General features: G+C 36.8%; 2 protein-coding genes across 4 annotated transcripts; both read left to right on the top strand.

The window, feature by feature from the left end:
- Positions 1-52: 52 nt before the first annotated feature.
- LOC127432594 (coiled-coil domain-containing protein 62-like) lies at positions 53-14,171 on the top strand. Of its 2 annotated transcripts, XM_051683880.1 has the most exons (12): positions 58-549; positions 642-682; positions 1,354-1,546; positions 4,770-4,936; positions 5,389-5,490; positions 5,621-5,792; positions 6,008-6,124; positions 6,525-6,613; positions 7,456-7,556; positions 11,862-11,970; positions 12,108-12,288; positions 12,426-14,171. In XM_051683880.1, the coding sequence occupies exons 1-11, from the start codon at positions 489-491 to the stop codon at positions 12,186-12,188; spliced, it is 1,233 nt and encodes a 410-aa protein (XP_051539840.1). In that variant the 5' UTR covers positions 58-488; the 3' UTR covers positions 12,189-12,288; positions 12,426-14,171. The 2 variants fall into 2 exon arrangements, with proteins under 2 accessions (XP_051539841.1, XP_051539840.1); XM_051683881.1 differs by lacking the exons at positions 12,108-12,288; positions 12,426-14,171 and having other exon boundaries at positions 53-549; positions 6,445-6,613.
- Positions 14,172-17,794: 3,623 nt separating this feature from the next.
- On the top strand, positions 17,795-20,840 carry LOC127432631 (huntingtin-interacting protein 1-related protein-like). 2 transcript variants are annotated; one of them, XM_051683946.1, is made up of 9 exons: positions 17,795-18,153; positions 18,247-18,277; positions 18,398-18,449; positions 18,572-18,685; positions 18,792-18,880; positions 18,968-19,101; positions 19,211-19,272; positions 19,825-20,115; positions 20,231-20,840. In XM_051683946.1, exons 6-9 carry the CDS (start codon positions 19,035-19,037, stop codon positions 20,237-20,239), a joined length of 429 nt encoding a protein of 142 aa, XP_051539906.1. In that variant the 5' UTR covers positions 17,795-18,153; positions 18,247-18,277; positions 18,398-18,449; positions 18,572-18,685; positions 18,792-18,880; positions 18,968-19,034; the 3' UTR covers positions 20,240-20,840. The 2 variants fall into 2 exon arrangements, with proteins under 2 accessions (XP_051539906.1, XP_051539907.1); XM_051683947.1 differs by having other exon boundaries at positions 18,398-18,685.
- The last annotated feature ends 643 nt before the right edge of the window (positions 20,841-21,483 follow it).

The raw sequence follows: 21,483 nt of genomic DNA, 5'->3' as shown, positions 1-21,483 counted from the left end.
CTGACTAAATCAAGCTTATATATATAAAGAGATTTTTTGAACGAAGAGTTTAAATCAGGCATTGCAGTAGACCGCCCCGCTCATCTCGCAGCAAAACATATGCACGTTTCAAAACTCGGAAAATAATCACTCGCTTCTTGTCATTTATTTAGTGGCTTTAAATATAATTTTACGTTTAATAATTTTGCATTTGTATTAATTATTTGTGATTTGAATTGATAATGTAGGGGTTTGGGTTTATATTCGCTATCTATTCTTTTAATCATGATGGTTTTATTTACATTTAAAATCTGCTGGAATTTTAAAAACAATCAAGCTACATATGTATCATGATCATTCAACAATAACAACAAACCCGACAAGAGCGATGTAGTGTGCAGGAATGATGTAGATGCTGTCGTTTTGATTGTTTGAAGTGAAGTTCGATATAAAATGAAGTCAGCACATTTGTCAGTATTACTATTAGACTTTGTCCAATGTGAGATGTGATGGAGGGAGAACAAGATAGAAGAAACTCTAAAACGAGTGGAAACCTCTCGATGTCAAGAGGTGATGTACACCTGGCCATAAGTCAAACAATATTAGAAATGTCAGTTACTAATCATAATGATCATTGATAAATTTAATACATGATTTTTCAGGATATGCAGTGGACCCCTGGCACAGGACTCCTGTGAATAAGGTTGGTTGATAGCTTTATTTACAGTATTAGTGAAAAACTTGGACATACTTGAATGCATTTGTTTTTAATAATGATTATAAAAAATCTTATTGATCTAAAGGTGCATGTGTAAAAACAGATTTACCAAACTAATATATAATTATATGTAAATTATTTAATTTATATACATGATTTATTTTGTGGTCTCTACATAATTCCCATACTTCCATGAGTGTGTGTGTGTGTGTGTGTGTGTGTGTGAGAGAGAGAGAGAGAGAGAGAGAGAGTGTGTGTGTGTGTGTGTGTGTGTGAGAGAGAGAGAGAGAGAGAGAGAGAGTGTGTGTGTGTGTGAGAGAGAGAGAGAGAGAGAGTGTGAGTGTGTGTGTGAGAGAGAGAGAGAGAGAGAGAGAGAGAGTGTGTGTGTGTGAGAGAGAGAGAGAGAGAGAGAGAGAGAGAGAGTGTGTGTGTGTGTGTGTGTGTGTGTGTGTGTGTGAGTGAGTGAGTGAGTGTGTGTGTGTACATTAATTTTGTAACTGTGATACTATTGTTTGCCACCTCCATGTGATGTCACTTATACAAATTTACCATGATAAACCAAAGTTTCTGCCAAAATACTATTTATAATGAGTTGTAACTAATTCAGTATCATAGTAGATTAATTAATTTTTTTAATAAATTACTTTCTCATGTAGACATCAGCTAATGGACTGGAGAGCAGTGCCGTCCAGAGGCAGCGGCTGGAACTGCAGCTTCTGATAGCAGAACTGAAAGACCGTGACGAGGAGCTCAATAACTTGGCTGTAGCCCATCACAGGCAGCTGCTGTCCTGGGAACAGGACCGACAGAGAGTGCTGACCCTGGAACAGAGATGTGCCCGACTGGAGGGTAAGACTGACTCTGAAATGATGGCCTATGGTTGTTCCTGAAGTTCTGTTTATTATTAAAGGGGCAATATTCTACATTTTTAAAAGCTCACTGATTATCTTAAGCCCAAAGTATACTTCGATTTTGACAAACGCTTAGCGTCTGCATACAGTTGAACGCTCACCTTTCAAAATATAATTCATATGACAATGTGCGCAAACACAGGTGGCTGGCGCATGCACGATACGACTGCTACGAAATACTGGGATATTTCTCTTCAGGAGTTTAGACCAATAAAGTTTTCCTTCCATTCCTTCAGACAAATGCAGGCATCTCCTGTCCTCTTCACACACTTTCTTAATTTAGTTTATCATGTCAGTATTGTACAGTCTTTCTGACACTTAAAATTGACCAGACTGTAGTAGAGGTAGACCAATATATCGGTTTTACTGATTGATTGGTGCCGAAAGTTGCTTTCTGGAACTATCGGCTATCGGTAAAAATCTATGCTTATAGTTGTTGATAGTTTTTCATTCCTTCTGTGGCCCACGCTGGGGGATTCTGCAGTTAGAACTGCTTAGTTCTACAGTATAACAGCGGTCTCTAGAGGTGAAATAAAAGCAATCACGTAAGAATTTGCTGTATTGAAATCTTTCATTATTGACAATGTTCATGCATATTTTACATTTACATTTAGCAGTCATTTAGTCATATTTTGATTCATTAATCAAGTGTACTAAATCGAAGCGAGGGCATGCAAAGAAAAATGCGGATATATGAAAACATACTCGGTCAGTACATGCATCGTATCTCCACCTTCATATCTAGTGAATAATAATAAAATCGTATTTCTCATTCAGCCTCATCTGGTGATATACAGTGTATATACTGTATATATACATTGTAATAGCCAAGTCTCTATCATTTCAAAATAAGAGTCCCCAGTGTGTTTCAGGCTTGTTTATAGTTAAAAGTCCCATGCTATAATCCAGGGTATTATTTGGATTTTGGTTATAAACTGCATCTGGGATTTTATTAATTTTGGACTCTTGTAGCCTCTATGTCTGTGTCCGTTATAGTAAGGAAAGACTAAAAAAATTGTTCTTTTATTTTTTTACTATCGGCTGATTAATCGGTTATTAGCCTTTTCCAGTTTTGACAACAAAACTATGTTAAGCAAGCAATTTTATTGCACTAAAATCATGTTAACACAAATCTTGTGGCTTTAGTTTTGAAACAGTGTGTATTTTAATGTTTATGGACTGACCCCGTTCACATCTATTGTAAGTGCCTCACTGTAACCCAGATTTTTTTTTTTTTTTTTTATATAAACAAGGGACGAGTTAATCAACAGAGAACTCAACAGCACTCAAAATTAAAATAGATATTTTAGTATTTGATTTTTTTTATTAACATTTTTATTGATTCCATTCATAAAAAACCAATAGACACAACATAAAATACGGAATCAGATATATAAATTAAACCCTTCCCCCCGAACACACCCCCCCCCACCCGACACAAACACGCATTACAGTGGTCTCTTACAATTTAACAAAAAATTAGAAACAAACTAAAAAAAAAAATACTTTCAAAAAGCAAGAGTGCACATACACATCAAACTAAAATTAAAAATCAAAAATCCCTCTCCACTGCCCCTCCCCGAGAACCCTTCAAAAAATCCAAATATCCACCCCACTTCCTATTAAACAAATCCCACTTTCTTAATCATCTGAAGATTGCCTCCTCAAATGCCGCAACCTCGCTCATCTCCCCGCACCACTCCCTAAACGAGGGTGCCCCAGCTGTCTTCCACGCCCTGAGCATTATTCATCTGGCCACCATAACTCCGGCCAGGACCCAACCTCTCAAGTGGCTATCCCCAAAATGTATGACTTCCCCATCACCCAAAATGCTGAGTCTGGGGCAAAATGAAAACCTTGTGTCCAACACATCACACATAAATCCCTGAATCTTTTAACCAAAATTCCTGTATTTTAACACATCCCCAAAAAACATGGGTTGTGTCCCTGTCTTTTGATTGGCATTGCTAGCAGGTGGGTGTGTCTTTAAGACCAAGTCTATACAATCTAGGGGGGGTCCAAAATAATCGATTCAAAATCTTAAATTGCATCAGATGCACCCTCAAATCTCTATCAACCTTTGATTTTAGTATTTGATTAAAAGATGATTGAGAATTGCATTTATCATTCTGTTTGCATTGATTTTTTATGATCAAATAACACATTGATCATATAAATTAATTATTTTTGTTTAGACATTTCAGAATTGATTGTATAATTCTTTTATCCATGTCTCAATTAATTTATTGATTTCTCAAATTATTTTTGAGTATAATGATGCTAAACCATTTGATGTAGAAGGGGCAGTCTCACAAAACCTATTAAGAAAATGGCCTGGTCATGTTTTTCTTTTTTTTTCTTCTTTTTTTTTTTTTCTCCCCAATTTGGAATGCCCAATTCCCAATGCGCTCTAAGTCCTCGTGGTGGTGTAGTGACTTGCCTCAATCTGGGTGGCGGAGGACGAAATCTCAGTTGTCTCCGCGTCTGAGACCGTCAATCCGCGCATCTTATCACGTGGTTTGTTGTGCGCGTTACCACGGAGACGTAGTTCGTGTGGAGGCTTCACGCTATTCTCCGCGGCATCCACACACAACTCACCACGCGCCCCACCGAGAGCGAGAACCACATTATAGCGACCACGAGGAGGTTACCCCATGTGACTCTACCCTCCCTAGCAACCAGGCCAATTTGGTTGCTTAGGAGATCTGGCTGGAGTCACTCAGCACGCCCTGGATTCCAACTCACGACTCCAGGTGTGGTAGCCAGCATCTTTACTCGCTGAGCTATTTTATTTTATTTTATTTTTTAATTTATTTTTTATAAACAAAGGATGTTCAGTTTTTTGTGGAAGTCAACATTATGCAAAAAATGCTGTTGATTGATCTTAAGTTGTATTGAATATTCCTTTGATTCAATAAAAATTCAAAATAGTGATCCATAATTAAGCCCAATGATAAAATCAATTGTTTTCTCAGGACACATGCCAGCAAACTAAACTGCCATAAATAAATTGGAAAGATAATTTTACTTTATAAATGTTAAAGCATGTCTTCATAGTACAACAAACTCTTTTATTTCAAAAGATGAATTTAAATATGATCCCTTTAAAGTGTTTATACACTGAAACATGATGAAGCTGAGAATATATAATTTGTCTACAGATGAGCTGCAGAAGCGTAATGATGTGATCGGAGATCTCAGTAAGCGGACGATGGTCATGGAAGTGAGAGAGGAGGATGTGCACAGAGAACTCAACAGCACTCAAAAGCAGCTACACGAGCTGAGCCAGAGAGAGCTGAACACCACCAGACATCAGCAGGACCTGGAGGTGAAGTCAGTCTGTTAATGTGTACATTTCTTTTACCATTTCTTGTCCTCTCTCTACTGCCAATAAAATGGCAAACACAAAAAAATTTTAAAATCATTTTTTCTGAGGATACCAAAGAGCAATTATGTCAAACCATCAAAATGCATTTTTTTCACAGGTTTTCTAGCTACTGAAACTTCTGTTAGCATCATATTTTGGTTTACAAGCACTGTGTTTTTAAATAGGTTGTACATGTTACATTTAAAAAGCCTCTTTAATATCTCCTTAAGACATGTTAATAAACTGTGGTGAAATGGGCATGGCCGAGCGACATCTGCAAACACAAAACAGCTGTTAGAGGCGATTTCCCACAGGTGTCAATCCTTACTGTACTCACTCTCTCGGTCTCGCTCTCCACAGATGTCACTCGTTCACGCTCCCATCACCACATAAAAATTTGTGTTTATTTGTAGGAGAAGAATCAGAGCCTGAACTCCACCATCATGATGCTCTCAACACAGGTGGGGCAGCTGCAGTTACGAGAGGAGGAGCTCAGCTCAGTGCTCAGACTGAAGGTAGTAGAGAACCAAAACACAAACCCATTTGCAGACATGTCCTTTCTCCTTTATCATTTTCATTTATATTTGACCTTCACATTGGTACAGTATAAGTGTTTTTTTTTTTATATATATATATATTTATCAGGACAAAGATGTGATTGAGGCCACCGATCACATTTTAGAGCTGTCTGGTCGTCTTTGTGAACTAGAGAAATCACTTGAAGAACTGCGAACACGTGAAAGCAAAACACTGCGAGAAACAGAGGAACACAAGCACTGTTTCAGAGAGAGCAGACATGAAAATACACAACTCAGAGGTACACAGTGTTAGTTCACAATACACAGTCGCTTTCATTTTTTAACATGATTGATATTATGATTGAATCAATATTCATGATTGAAGTTTTTTGGAAATCTGATCATGTGATGTCTCATTTGAAAGATTTGAATAAATGCTTTCTAGAAGATATAGAAATGATATAATAGATAAATAGTCAACAGAAATGAAAACAGGCATGTTTCTGTTTTACAGCTGAGCTTCAGGAGAAAACCATTGAGAACAGCAGTCAGAGAGAAGAAGTCATCTGCTTAAAACAGGAAAACCAGCTGCTGAAGAAAGAGCTCACTGCGGTTGAGCTCCAGCTACTAAGTATGTCATTACTGTATGTTTATAGTACAGCGGCTCATTGATGCCACTTAATAATCCTTTCATAATCTGGACGTTTTACTATTTCCATGATTCATTACTACTTTGTCATTTTTAAAAGTATTACAGGTGACAAAGATGCTGTTACAAAAGACATTACAAGGGGGAGTACTACTAAGAATACTACTATGAATACTTTATCATTTAAATAATATTTTTTTCATGCTGTGGTAATAGGAATGTCATAACCATCTTTTTTCACATTGCGGTAATGAAAATAGGCTTGCAAAATATAATTAATGTGTTTCTTGTTTTCTTAACAGGTTTCATGACAATCAGTCTTTTCATAACCTTTCATGCTTATTGTTTCAAACTGATGGAAGTTGTGGTGTCTGTTGCCCAGGTGAAGATCAGAGCTGGAAAGATGAGTTACTTGAACTATCCCGATCAAAACAAGCCCGAGCCGAATCTGAGTTGCTCTGTCTGCGACAGGTATCTGCCACTAATCTGTCTTTTAAAACTCCCTCTTTTTACATCCAATCCCAGCCAGCATTCTTTTCTAGAAGTCTCTCTGTCCTTCCCATTTCTTCTTCCAGAGCAGTTTTCTGGTTTTTCAGCATACCTCATAAGACTTCCTGCATTTCTTCTCCATGACTCAGTGATTTTAACTTGATGATCTCGATCTTTTTTAAATCAGACCAAGTTACCTTACAGTAGTTTGAAACAAACTGTAACCTTTTTTTGCCCTTTTTAACAATGAACTATTCTCTTTTCATTATTTTAAATACATCTGACTGTTCATTTCATAATTCTGATAAGTAAATAAAAGAGAAGAAGCCTTTATTTTAGTCACACATTATACATACATTTTTGCATATATACAGTGACATTTATTTGTTTCCACATATCCCAGCTAAGCTGGGGTCAGAGTGCAGGGTCAGCCATGATACGGCACCCCTGGAGCAGATAGGGTCAAGGGCCCAACAGTGGCATCTTGGCAGTGCTGGGGCTTGAACCCCTGACCTTCTGGTCAGTAACCCAGAGCCTTAACCGCTGAGCCACCACTACCCCTGCTTATTATATGTTATTTTTCTGTCCACTCTGAAAGCGAAATACTTTGCAAAGTGACAAACTCACAGCCAACACAAAACATATTTAAAATAGCAAATCACGACAACACATTTTGTCGGTCAATTGGTTTCTATTTCTGTCACGTCGAACATCCTGGTTCTCTTTCGTCACATTTTTGCCTTCAGTTTGAACAAACGCATTACTTGAGGCTTTCGGTTCGCATTTGGTTAAGCATTGAAATATTTATCTCTTGTTTGTTTTAGGTTTGTGAAAACCAGCAGAATGACGTGCAGCTGCTAAAGCTGAACTTGGAGAGCACCAGGGAGACACTTCGAACTCGTGAAGGTCAAAGGTCACATGGGAGGTGGGAATGAAATCTACAATATGCATTTTATTATTTCAGACCCCCCCACCATCATTGATCAGATAAACAGAATACCCCGCTCCCAATCTCACCCCATTGGTTGCTGTGTCAGGCTGTTCGGGATGCTCAAACCAACAGAGCAATGTTTTGAAAATGCCACAGAGCCACAGTGTTTTTCAAAAAAACAACCTATGAATGTCTTATAAATGCATTTGAAACTGGGATATGAGAATGTATAAAAATATGTTTTTACACACATCACGTTAAATGTTATACACTGCTCATTTCAGCTACTGGTTTTACTTTCAATTATGAATGTTATTATGTTTGTAGGTCTGATTCTGGTTTAGGAGCCAGTCATGTGCGAGAATACAGTCAAGGGACAGAGTTAGAAACAGGGTTAATATCCAGCAAGTTGGCGTGGGTGGGAGTGTTCTCTGTGGGTGTATGCGCTCAAACTGTGGGTGTATTGTATGCAGTGGTGGAAATGGACGAGATTCACTGGGGGGGACTCTAGTTGGCCAAGGATGCATTAAAATGATTGGAAATAATTGAAAAATTACAGTAAAGGTATTTATAATGCTACAATTGACTATTTCTTTTCAAATAAAGCTGTACTCTTCAAACTTTCTGTTCATCCAAGAATCCTCTACTTGCAGCAATGCAAGTGTTCGGCATATACTGTTCATTAAAGCTGCTAGTTTAGGACCTGTGACGAGTCTGTTTCTCAAATTAGAGACTCTGATGCACTTGTCTTCTTGATGCTGTGCATCAGGGTTGTCCACTTCTCTCTCCGTCCCGGTTAGATCCAAGTTTGTTTTATTCTTTCAAAACAGAAGTGTATGGAATATCTCTCAGAAGAACAATAGATTGATGAGTTTGAGGAGGAATATGTTTCTTTTTGGTTATTTTTAAAACCAAGTGTAAAGTATGAAAAAAATGCAAGTTTACTCAATACCTCAGCTGGAAAAAGACACTGTATTGTGACACTTTATTAAGTAGCACAACCATTTTAACCATTCAAACAAAGATAAATGTTAGTTTAGTACTGTTAACACATTATATTATTTCTTAAGCATTATGTGACATTATTTGCTGAATAGACTAAATGAGAGCTGAAAATTGAGCTTTGACATCATAAATAAAAACATAAAACACTCATTTCAAACAGTAATAATAAATTGCAACATTCTAATGTTTTTTCTAGTATTTTTGATCAATTTAATGCATCCGAGGTGAAGAGAAGCATCAGTTTTATGTGTGTGTGTGTGTTCTAAACCTTTGAATGGTGTGTAATATAGAGGTATAATATAGATTATATCTCTGTAATCTTGGTCTAAACTGAACATTCTGAACACTAAATCTTCTGGATATTTTTCCTTCATCAAGATATTTTTCCTGCGTCAACACTGAAGAATACCAAAACACAAATGGCTCAGCATTTATTTGTGCATTAAATTACACATACTGCATGTATTTGTGGATGGTATTGTGAGCAACAACCAAAAAACTGTATATTTGTGCAGTCATCTGATGCGTGGATTTGTGAATTGAGCTTGTATGGCTCTGTTGCGTACATGTGTGGATATCTGTGTGCATCTGTCGATCTGTTGCGTGCAAGTGTTCTGGCCACTCACGATAGTCAACACTGCACAACCACAGAAGCAGAATATTCCACGCGTTTATGTGCAGAACCCACATAGCTTTCGTTGGCTATTGAGTGGAGAAAAGAGAAATCTTCTTCATTCTCCTTACAGATGTAGTCAGTTTGAATGGGAACGCTGTTCCCCCCCCTTTTCCAGCCCTGATTGTATGTATAGGAAATGGCGCAAATCGCAATTTGCTATTTTCCTGAGAAATAGGTCATTGTGTAAAGACATTTTCAAAAGTACGTCTGTTTTCAAGTTCAGTTCCTACATTTGCAGTTTTGGATATTCCATCAAGTGGTAATACATTTCATGTCCATACTCTGAAAATACAGTGGAACATCAAATTATGTCCCTGTTGTAGTCGTTTTATGAAACAAAAACTATCTATAGGTCATGGTTTAGTTTCAATTATTATTATTATTATGTTTATATTTACAATTGTATTTTTGATCTAGTTTGTATTAGTAATTTTCCACCTGTTGTCCAAGAGTGATTTTTTTAAGTCACTGCAAAAGGGGCCGATAAAGAAGTTGGAGAGAGTAAAATGTTTGGATTTGGGGAGGTCGTTATGTATGATTTTTTGACCACTTCTTTATTTTGATTATATTTTTGTTTCGATTGAAATGTAATTTGAATTGATAAATATTTATTAATATTTATTATGCTCGAAAATACTAAAACTCCATGGCCATGCCCATTGACTTTGTGCGTATCACTTAAAGGAATAGTTCACCCAAAAATTTCAATTTCTCATCATTTACTCACCCTCATGTCATCCCAGATGTGTATGACTTTCTTTCTTCTGCACAACACAAATGAAGATTTTTAGAAGAATATCTCAGCTCTGTAGGTCCATACAATGCAGGTGAATTGTGTCCAGAACTTTGAAGCTCCAAAAAGCATATAAAGGCAGCATAAAAGTAATCCAAACTACTCCAGTGGTTTAATTTATGTATTTTGAAGCGAATCGGTTTTGGGTGAGAGCAGACCAAAATGTGATTCCTTTTTCACTATAAATCTTGACAGCAGTCTCCTTGGCGATCATGATTTCAAGCTCGATTACTCTTCCTAGCGCCATCTAGTGCTTTTCGTATGCGTCAAACTCTAGGAAGTGTAACTGAGCTTGAAATCATGATGGTGCCTAGAGACAAAAAGAAGTTAAACTGTATTTTGGTTTGTGGTCACCGAAAACTGATTGGATCAGAAGACATTGATTAAATCACTGGAGTCATATGGATTACTTTTATGATGACTTTATGTGATATTTGGACCCTCAGAGCTCTGGTCACCATTCACTTGCATTGTGAGGAGCTGAAGAGTCTTCAGTTGTGTTGTGCAGAAGAAAGTCATACACATCTGGTATGACATGAGACATGACAATTTTTTGGTGAACTATCCCTTAGCACTTGCAATCTAAAAATAAGGACCTGTACTTAAAAGGTTAGTTCACCCAATGATGAAAATTCTCATAATGTATTCACCCTCATGCCATCCCAGATGTGTATGACTTTCTTTCATCTGCTGAACACAAATGAAGATTTTTAGAAGAATATTTCAGGTCCATACAATGCAAGTGAATGGTGACCAAAACTTTGAAACTCCAAAATCCACATAAAAGTAAAGTACTCCAGACAACTCCGATGGTTAAATCCAAGTCTTCTGAAGCAATATGATAGGTGTGGGTGAGAAACAGAACAATATTTAAGTCCTTTTTTCTTCGCTTTCACTTTCTCCTTCTGTTTTTGGTGATTCACATTCTTTGTGCATATCGCCCCCTACATAAATATTGACCTGTTTCTCACCCACACCTATCATATAATGTCTGAACACATGAATTTAACCACTGGAGTCACATGGATTACCTTTATGCTCCCTTTATGTGGATTTTGGAGCTTCAAAATGTTGGCACCCATTCACTTGCATTGAATGGACCAACAGAGCTGAGATATTCTTCTAAAAATCGTAATTTGTGTTCTGCAGAAGAAAGAAAGTCATACACATCTGGGATGCCAGGAGGGTGAGAATTTTTACTTTTGGATGAAATATCCCTGCATGTCTTTAATTAGGGAATGAACTACAATCCCTTGAAGCATTGTGAATTACGTAATTGATTTAGTAATGATGGAAAATATAAAACCATTGATTTAAAGTTGTTGTTTATAAGTATAGAAAAAATATATATAGATTTTATTGTTAAATATTCAGACATTTGAGAGTGTAGGAACAAAGACTCGACTGCATCATTCACAGTGTGTCATAAAAGTGGGCGGTCGATGCAGGGCTTGTTTGGTGCACTTTGTTCGCCGCAATTCTTTGGTGGATCATTTCCCTTCAGGACAATGGTAGTGCTGTTTTTTACCACAAATTCTGCTATTAAACATTATCTTTTTGAAATGAGGATGAAGTAACACTTCAACGTGAGCATACACAATAGATTAACAGCCTCGGAGCTCACGGTCGGTCTGTCGTAAAGGTTTTAATGTTTATAAGTTAATATATTCCCATTTGGAGAAAAATATATGGGATTTTTTTTCTTCTAGAACCCGACCGTTGTTCTCTATTGAGTTACATACTCATTCATACTTTTGAAAACAATGCCAATGTATGGCAGTTTTTTTGCTCTAATGATAACAATGACTTTTATTTCGTTAATCAGTGCGGCAGATCTGAGCTGTCTTCACCTGGATTGCCCCTCACCCCGAAGTGGGCGGAGCCCTGCTCGTTTGCACGATTCTGCACTAAGCATTGAGTTCAATAGCTATGAGGTAGCCCACCATTTCACAGCACTGGGAAACACTTTGCATAGATTAATGCTAAGCATATTTGAAATAAGGTATTCAATTAGTGTATGTTGATTTCTGATTATTAAGATTTGTGGCTTTTATATTTGTGTTTCACACAGAAGGGGTACAGCTCATCCACAAGTCGTTTACAGCGTTTGCTGGCTGATTCTCGGGAAATGGTGGCAAGTTTAGAAAACTAGCAGAAAACTTGTCAGTCCAACTCAAAGCCCTACAAGTAGTCATGGCAACAGCAGCCATCTCAACCACTCCCAGCCCTCCACCCATGATCAGACTACCAGGGTATGTTCCCTTAAGAAGATGTAGAGGATATTATTATCATAGAATTCTTTTACATACTTAAATACTTTATGCTCAGTATAAATTATGTTTCAAGTTTAAATTGTTGCTGATTGACATTCCTTTTCTATCATTTCCAGTAGGAGAATGAGTCCCAAATTAAAAGCGGTCCGCACTCACAACAAGGAAACAAGGAATGTGGTCAATAGAGCTACAAGGACCAGCAAATCCTTCTTTAATGCCATCTTCTGTCACTGCTTCTGAAAATAAATCTATTTTTGGCAACCAAAGATGAGTTTTGCAAAGCTAACAAAGTATTTTACTAGTAAGATTTTCAACACAAATGATTTAACTCTATACTTTTAATAGAAAACTATGTTTTTATGACGATTAATGATGATTTAGATTGCACTACCTCTCACTGGACCGATGGAAAGACTGTTGTTATTTATAAACTAGTTGTTTCTTAAAGTGTTAAATCTGTCTTTCAAGATGGCTAAATGGTGCTGGCTGTTTTTTGTCATTCCATTTTCGCTGTCATCTAAACTGTTTGGTTTCAAAGAGAATGAAGTGTGAACTGGCTCATTGTGCAGATTATTGTGTTTGACTCCTGAAAGCCAGTGTTGTTCTCACAATAATTTATTTATTAAGAACAAGGACAGGGCATTTAAAAGAGTAATAAAGGTATTCAGAAACTGTAATGCCTTGTCTTTCAAATGGGGATTTTGTGTGAATCAAAAAGGGTTCGTTTATTTAAAGTGAATGTTCACACATTTAATATAGCTCTGGAAAAAATTAAGAGACCGCTGCAAATTTATCAGTTGGATTTACTATTTATAGGTATATGTTTGAGTAAAATGTACATTTTTATTTTATTCTATGAAGTACTGACAACATTTCTCCCAAATTCTCAATTAAAATATTGTCATTTAGAGCATTTATTTGCAGAAAATGACTGGTCAAAATAAAAAAAAAAAGATGCAGATTTTTCAGACCTCGAATATTGCCTTCCAGAGAAAACAAGTTGATATTCATTTTTAAACAACACAATACTAATGTTTGAGCTTACGAGTTCAGAAATCATTATTTGGTGGAATAACCCTGATTTTCAATCACAGCTTTCATGAGTCTTGATATGCTCTCTACCAGTCTTTCACATTGCTGTTGGGTGACTTTATGCCACTCCTGGTGCAAAAATTCAAGCAGCTCGGCTTTGTTTGATGGCTTGTGGCCATCCAGATCAGCAGTTACAGAAATACTCAAACCAGCCCATCTGGCACCAACAATCCTGCCATGGTCCAAATCACTGAGATCACATTTTTTCCCCCATTCTGATGGTTGATGTGAACATTAACTGAAGCTCCTGACCCGTATCTGCATGATTTTATGCACTGCACTGCTGCAACATGATTGGCTGATTAGATAATCGCATGGATGATTGTTGGTGCCAGACGGACTGGTTTGAGTATTTCTGTAACTGCTGATCTCCTGGGATTTTCACACACAACAGTCTCTATAATTTACTCCGAATGGTGCCAAAAACAAAAAACATCCAGTGAGCGGCAGTTCTGTGGACGGAAACACTTTGTTAATGAGAGAGGTCAACAGAGAATGGCCAGATTGGTTCGAACTGACAAAGTCTACAGTAACTCAGATAACTGCTCTGTACAATTGTGGTGAGAAGAATATCATCTCTGAATGCTATTCTGAGAGGCGGGTTGGTGCTGTTTTGGCGGCACGAGGGGATCTACACAATATTAGGCATTGGTTCTAATGTTGTGGCTGATTGGTGTATACAGGTGCATCTCAATAAATTAGAATGTCGTGGAAAAGTTCATTAATTTCAGTAATACAACTCAAATTGTGAAACTTGTGTATTAAATAAATTCAATGCACACAGACTGAAGTAGTTTAAGTCTTTGGTTCTTTTAATTGTGATGATTTTGGCTCACATTTAACAAAAACCCACCAATTCACTATCTCAAATTAGAATATGGTGACATGCCAATCAGCTAATCAACTCAAAACACCTGCAAAGGTTTCCTGAGCCTTCAAAATGGTCTCTCAGTTTGGTTCACTAGGCTACACAATCATGGGGGAAGACTGCTGATCTGACAGTTGTCCAGAAGACAATCATTGACACCCTTCACAAGGAGGGTAAGCCACAAACATTCATTGCCAAAGAAGCTGGCTGTTCACAGAGTGCTGTATCCAAGCATGTTAACAGAAAGTTGAGTGGAAGGAAAAAGTGTGGAAGAAAAAGATGCACAACCAACCGAGAGAACCGCAGCCTTATGATTGTCAAGCAAAATCGATTCAAGAATTTGGGTGAACTTCACAAGGAATGGACTGAGGCTGGGGTCAAGGCATCAAGAGCCACCACACACAGACATGTCAAGGAATTTGGCTACAGTTGTCGTATTCCTCTTGTTAAGCCACTCCTGAACCACAGATAACATCAGAGGCCTCTTACCTGGGCTAAGGAGAAGAACTGGACTGTTGCCCAGTGGTCCAAAGTCCTCTTTTCAGATGAGAGCAAGTTTTGTATTTCATTTGGAAACCAAGGTCCTAGAGTCTGGAGGAAGGGTGGAGAAGCTCATAGCCCAAGTTGCTTGAAGTCCAGTGTTAAGTTTCCACAGTCTGTGATGATTTGGGGTGCAGTGTCATCTGTTGGTGTTGGTCCATTTGTGTTTTTTGAAAACCAAAGTCACTGCACCCGTTTACCAAGACATTTTGGAGCACTTCATGCTTTCTTCTGCTGACCAGCTTTTTAAAGATGCTGATTTCATTTTCCAGCAGGATTTGGCACCTGCCCACACTGCCAAAAGCACCAAAAGTTGGTTAAATGACCATGGTGTTGGTGTGCTTGACTGGCCAGCAAACTCACCAGACCTGAACCCCATAGAGAATCTATGGGGTATTGTCAAGAGGAAAATGAGAAACAAGAGACCAAAAAATGCAGATGAGCTGAAGGCCACTGTCAAAGAAACCTGGGCTTCCATACCACCTCAGCAGTGCGACAAACTGATCACCTCCATGCCACGCCGAATTGAGGCAGTAATTAAAGCAAAAGGAGCCCCTACCAAGTATTGAGTACATATACAGTAAATGAACATACTTTCCAGAAGGCCAACAATTCACTAAAAATGTTTTTTTTATTGGTCTTATGATGTATTCTAATTGTTTGAGAGAGTGAATTGGTGGGTTTTTGTTAAATGTGAGCCAAAATCATCACAATTAAAAGAACCAAAGACTTAAACTACTTCAGTCTGTGTGCATTGAATTTATTTAATACACGAGTTTCACAATTTGAGTTGAATTACTGAAATTAATGAACTTTTCCACGACATTCTAATTTATTGAGATGCACCTGTTTGTGTATATATATATATACACAGTACTGTGCAAAATTCTTAGGCACATAAGATGTTTCACAAAAGCATTTGTCTTAAGATGATTATTTATATCTTCAGCTTTAGTGCATCAATAGGAAATATAAATATTAGACTCCCGAACATTACTTTTGCAAATAGAAAAGATTAGAATAGAAGAACAGGGAGCCCTGCAACAGATGTCATGGCCCCCACAAAGCCCCCCCACTGAACATCGTGTCTGTCTGAGATTACATAAAGAGACAGAAGTAATTGAGACAGCCTAAACGGATAGAAGAATGGTGGTGAATTCTCCAAGAAGCTTGGAACATCCTATCTGCCAACAACCAAGAAAAACTGTGTCCAGGTGTACCTAGGAGAATTGGGGCTGTTTTAAAGGCAAAGGTGGTCACACCGAATATTGATTTAGCCTTTTTATGTTTACTGGACTTTGTATGACATTAAGTGATAAATGAAAACTATATATGTCATTATTTTTGAAGACATCCTCACTATGCTACATTTTTCACAAGTGCCTAAAACTTTTGGGGTACATATGTACCAGCTTTGCACACAGTGACGAAGTGATTTTGGCCCATTCTTCTCGGCAAATTTGCTCCAGGTTGTTCAGGTTGGTTGGGTGATGCTTGTGGACTGCAATTTTCAAATAGTGCCACAGATTCTTAATAGGATTGAGATCAAAAATGATCACCGCAGTTGTGACAGAAATGTTGTCAGCACATAGACAAATCTCAGGCAGCAAAAGCAATCGATTATGAAAACTGAACATTCAAAGAAAATGTGCTGAAATGTTTTTTTTATTCACTATTCTTGAAGTGACAAGGATGTGTAGGGCTTGGAAAAAATGATAACGTGAAACAGAACCTGCAAATATCCTAATATTCGGTTCTATACAGCTGTGAGTCAGTCCTCTCAATCACGAACATGAATCTTTTTTTGCCAATGATTATCTGCATAAAAATCTGGCTCCAGCACTGGCACTTTTTTTAAGTGACATGTTGTTAGCGATGAAAGTGTTAGCTAAGATAAATACGGAAAAAATGTTGGCCCCCGCAAGAAAGTAGTTGAAGAGCCCTGCCATAGGGGGACGAAAAGGGTGCTAGGGGGTCTGCGAAAAATGGCAACAAATAAATGTTTTATAAATGTTTTAAAATAAAAAATAACGTTTGACATTACCGAATGACATTATTACTGTTTTGTTCTGCTTTCTGAAGACTGATTGAAAATCATGAGATTAATCATGATTATTTAATTCTGTTGACAGCACTTTTTTTGTTCTGTAAGAAATAAAATAAAATAAAAATAATCTGCATATAGGTTTGTGATGTATTTTCAGTAAAGCTGATTTAGAATAATACTTATTGTGAAATTTATTAATATACAAATACATTTGAATTTATTTGAAAATGTTTCTCTTAAGGTTTATATGCAAACATTAAATAATATGGTAAGAAAAAACACTTTAAACTTAATGCAAAATAAATAGATTTGGAATGTATTTATTTATTTTAATTATATATATTTGTGATTAACATTTTATTAATTTTCAAAACAAAGAAAAACAAAACATATATACAGTGAATCGACATTAACACCCACTACTTCCCCTCCCCGATCAAGAACCCCACCCCGAACGAACATCCCAGTGGTCTTACATAAGTACACATATTTACAGAGAATAAAATAATAAATAAATATATACATATATATACACTCACATATATATATATATATATATATATATATATATATATATATATATATATATACACACACACACACACACACACACACACACACATATATATATATATATATATATATATATATATATATACACTCGCACACACACACACACACATATATATATATACACACACACACACACACACACATATATATATATATATATATATATACACTCGCACACACACACACACACACATATATATATATACACACACACACACACACACACATATATATATATATATATATATATATATATATATATATATATATACACACATATACATACACATACACATACACCTATAATAAACATACAACTCTAAACTATACCTCTCTCTCCACAGACTCACTGCGAGAGCCCCCCAAAAACGTCAAATATCTACCCCATTTCCCAATAAAAGAATCCCATATCCCCAGCCTTATATATATATATTTGGATTGGGGGTCCTTCACTAGGGGATTATCATATATGGGGGTCCTAGGCATTGAAAAGTTTGAAAACCATCCACTGGACCATATATAGAGAATAGGCTCTTGATAAGAAGAGGATTCTCTGCCTATAGAACCATTGAAAATGATATTTAATGTTCAATTATTTTGTCTGTCCTGCTGACAGAATGTAGAGCAGTTATTAACCTCCATGAAGATTTGTTTTTATAATGCAGGAAATATTGAGCCAGACAAGGAGAGACACTACTGGAGTGAAATCGGAAGTTAATCAATAGTTAGTTTGGGGTACAATTCTGTTCTTACAGCAACAAATATATATAAAATTCATAGTGTTTAAATAAGACATTCATGTTTTTTTCTATTACAGCATCATTGGCTCCTGTTCGAATGTAATGAAGGTAAGATTAGGCTTACTGAGATGAATGTATTTATTAAATATATTGAATTCCAATTTAATGCAATAAATTAACCTTTTTTCAATGGATTTAATCTTTTTAGTTTTGTCTTCTTGTATGTAGGCGATACACATGTTGGTAACAGCTGCAGAGAGACATTGTGGAAAGTGGCCGGGTAAGAATTGAGAGCATGGGTATCTGATGTGTTCAGATCATTTTAATATCTATCTGTCCGTCCATCCAATCATATTTATTCAGACACAGAACACAGGGTTTCGTATGTTTTTTCTCTCTTAGGGTGCTGGATCTGTCAAAGACTTCTATGCCAAAAATTCCCGTTGGACTGAAGGTCTCATCTCTGCATCAAAGGCTGTAGGATGGGGAGTCACAGATACTATGAGTAACATTAATGTATGTAACATTCAAAGCCTTAATCTGCATTAAACAGTTTAAATATCTCCGTGTTGGTCCATATTATTGTTATTTATTATCTTACGCTGTGAATCTGATGATAAAGTGGTGACTGAAGGAGGTAAATATGAAGAGCTGATTGTGTGCTCTCATGAGATCGCAGCCAGTACGGCTCAGCTCGTCACTGCTTCAAAGGTAAAATAAAATCCATAAGACCTTCATAGGCATGTTTTCAACCAATCAAATCAGCATATTCTAACACATCAGTCCTGAATCTGGAAGGTAAAGGTAGATAGAGGCAGATAGAGGCAACAAGAAGCTCCAAACTCTGCAACAGGCCTCACGTCACATGAACGACATGGCCGCTGTTGTGGTGACGTCAACTAAGGCAGGCCAGATGCAGATTGAGGAGAAGAGTGAGTGTCTCTAGAATATGGAAATGGTTTAGTGTGTTAAACAATATGCACATTTGTATTATGAAAAGGTTGTGGTTAAATCCAAATCATGTCCCCTTTGTTTCCACAGACTCCATGGACTTCTCAGTCATGTCCCTTATAAAGATAAAAACAGAAGAAATGGATTTCCAGGTAAGATTCCCAAAGACTCTTTTTATTATTCTCGTTACCCTGTCTATACATTCATAGCTTAAAGGTGATGCATATTTTTTCTGTGCTTCAATACTCCTAACCCAGTTTAGTGTTCTGAGACTTCCCTGAAAATACTTCCCTCATACATTAATGTACAATAAAAGGGGCAAAAAAGTCTCAGATTGCATTGCAGGAGAGACTCAAGCCATATCTATAGACCAGAATTCCATACAGACTTGAGGATGGGCTTTTTTGTCTTAAGCTAGTAAGCAACCACTCAAGAAACCATGAAGGAACGCATTAAATACCACTCACAACACCTTAGCAACCGCATGACAACACCCTGGCAATCACTCACAACATCCGAGCATCATTGTGGCAAATTTTGCATGTGCAAGGAGCACATACAGTACATTTTCGACAGTTATTTTTCCAATTCCAATTGATGCCCATTGTGGTTTAGAAAATACACACTTGACCTTAAATATGTGTATCAGCCATTAAATCCATAGTTACTCAATATATTTACCATAGACTGATGTTTGTTTATAGGTGAGAGGTGTACGGCTGGGAGAACTCAGGAAAAGACACTACGACATGGGAGGAATCCCAATGGCCTCGTCTTCAGATAAAGCAATGGATAATTTTGACAGTTCACTGCCTACTCATTATCCTGACCTGCCCACAATGGAACCGCCCAGTTTGGAACCATTCAGACTGGACCCGCCCCGACTGAAACCACCCACACCTGAGCCAACCAAAAGCTCTAAACAAACTTCAATCTCTTCATACTTCTTCAATTTCAATTTCTTTCATAAATCAGGCAGCATCTTCAAGAATGCAGTAAGTATTCAAGGACACCACTTGCTAGTGACCCATTTTAGCTATATTTCAAGTGTCAATAATGCAGTTGTAATAAATTCAGACTTTAAGTTGTTTCCACTTTTATCTCTCACAGTTTAGGTAAAAGGAGCCCACGGTCAAGGTGTATTAAGAAGAAACCACCAGAAATTAATGTACATTATTACGAAGCAAAGCCCACTTCACACTTTTTAATGGTTAGACAGTGCACTGGGGGTAGGAAGGTTTCAATAAATAAAAAAAATGATACCAGGATCATTTATACTAACATTCACTGAACCACTGAAATGAAGACTTTCTATCAGGTAACTGATTATTATGGACATTTTCAACAAGAACCTGGGTCAGGATGTAGATGGCTGATACCATATTGAGGACCTTTATATACCTGTACTGGCCGCTGTTAATAGTTGTTAATTTTTTACCTTTTTAAACTATTCTTTTTAATGCATTTCAACAAAATATGAAGTTTGTGTGTGTTATTTTTAACACTGATATATACAGTGTATATGTGCTCTCATGAGCGCACACAATCAGATACGAGAACAACTCTTGAAACTGACTACCTTCAAAAAGACAAAACTATATTGATCAAATTCTATTAACATTTTAACATGTTTGTACTACAGTCATTAAGTTACTGTAACAGTAACTGTAGTAACTGTAGTATGTTGCAGATTCTAATTAATTATCTATTAGTAGAATGAGGGAACCTTGTACAAAAATGTTAGTTTCTGCAAGAATACCATGTTTTTGTAACTACAGTAAAATAATAAATAAATAGTAAATGCGATGTCTTTTAAACAATGTAATAATTCATAAACTTTGTGTCAATTTATAATTATTAAAGGAATATTCTGGGTTCAATATAAGTTGAGCTTAATTGACAGCATTTGTGGCATAATGCTGATTACCACAAAAATTAAATTTGACTTGTCCCTCCCTTTCTTTAAAAAAGCAAATATCTGTGTTACAGTGAGACACAGTGGAAGTGAATGGGGCCAATCCATAAACGTTAAAATACAGTTTCAAAAGTATAGCCACAAGACATAAACAAAATGTATGTTAACATGATGTTAGTGTGATAAAATCACACCAATTTTACAACTGCGTTGCCATGAATACATAGCGCTGTAAATGACTGTAAAATTTACGATTTAAACAATAATACATGAGTTTTGACAAAAGAATTAATGCAAGTGCTTCACATTTCTGCATTTAAACCCTCCAAAAATTGGCCCCATTCACTTCCATTGTAAGTGCCTCACTGAAATTAGATTTTTGCTTTTTTAAAGAAAAGGAGGGACAGGTCAAATTAATTTTTGTGGTAATCAATATTATGCCACAAAT

The sequence above is a fragment of the Myxocyprinus asiaticus genome, chromosome 42 (genome assembly GCF_019703515.2).
Source record: "Myxocyprinus asiaticus isolate MX2 ecotype Aquarium Trade chromosome 42, UBuf_Myxa_2, whole genome shotgun sequence".
NCBI lineage: Eukaryota > Metazoa > Chordata > Actinopteri > Cypriniformes > Catostomidae > Myxocyprinus > Myxocyprinus asiaticus.
Note: the sequence above shows the minus strand (reverse complement) of the source record. Positions and strands in the feature narration are given on the sequence as shown.

What these genes read in the sequence shown, in the direction of transcription:
- LOC127432631 (XM_051683946.1), top strand. Translation starts at nt 19,035, where the DNA reads ATGAACGACATGGCCGCTGTTGTGGTGACGTCAACTAAGGCAGGCCAG. An exon ending in GATGCAGATTGAGGAGAAGA is followed by an intron (nt 19,102 to 19,210) that starts GTGAGTGTCTCT and finishes TTGTTTCCACAG; the next exon opens with ACTCCATGGACTTCTCAGTC. An exon ending in CAGAAGAAATGGATTTCCAG is followed by an intron (nt 19,273 to 19,824) that starts GTAAGATTCCCA and finishes GTTTGTTTATAG; the next exon opens with GTGAGAGGTGTACGGCTGGG.
- LOC127432594 (XM_051683880.1), top strand. Translation starts at nt 489, where the DNA reads ATGGAGGGAGAACAAGATAGAAGAAACTCTAAAACGAGTGGAAACCTC. An exon ending in AGTTGCTCTGTCTGCGACAG is followed by an intron (nt 6,614 to 7,455) that starts GTATCTGCCACT and finishes TGTTTGTTTTAG; the next exon opens with GTTTGTGAAAACCAGCAGAA. An exon ending in GGTCAAAGGTCACATGGGAG is followed by an intron (nt 7,557 to 11,861) that starts GTGGGAATGAAA and finishes TTCGTTAATCAG; the next exon opens with TGCGGCAGATCTGAGCTGTC.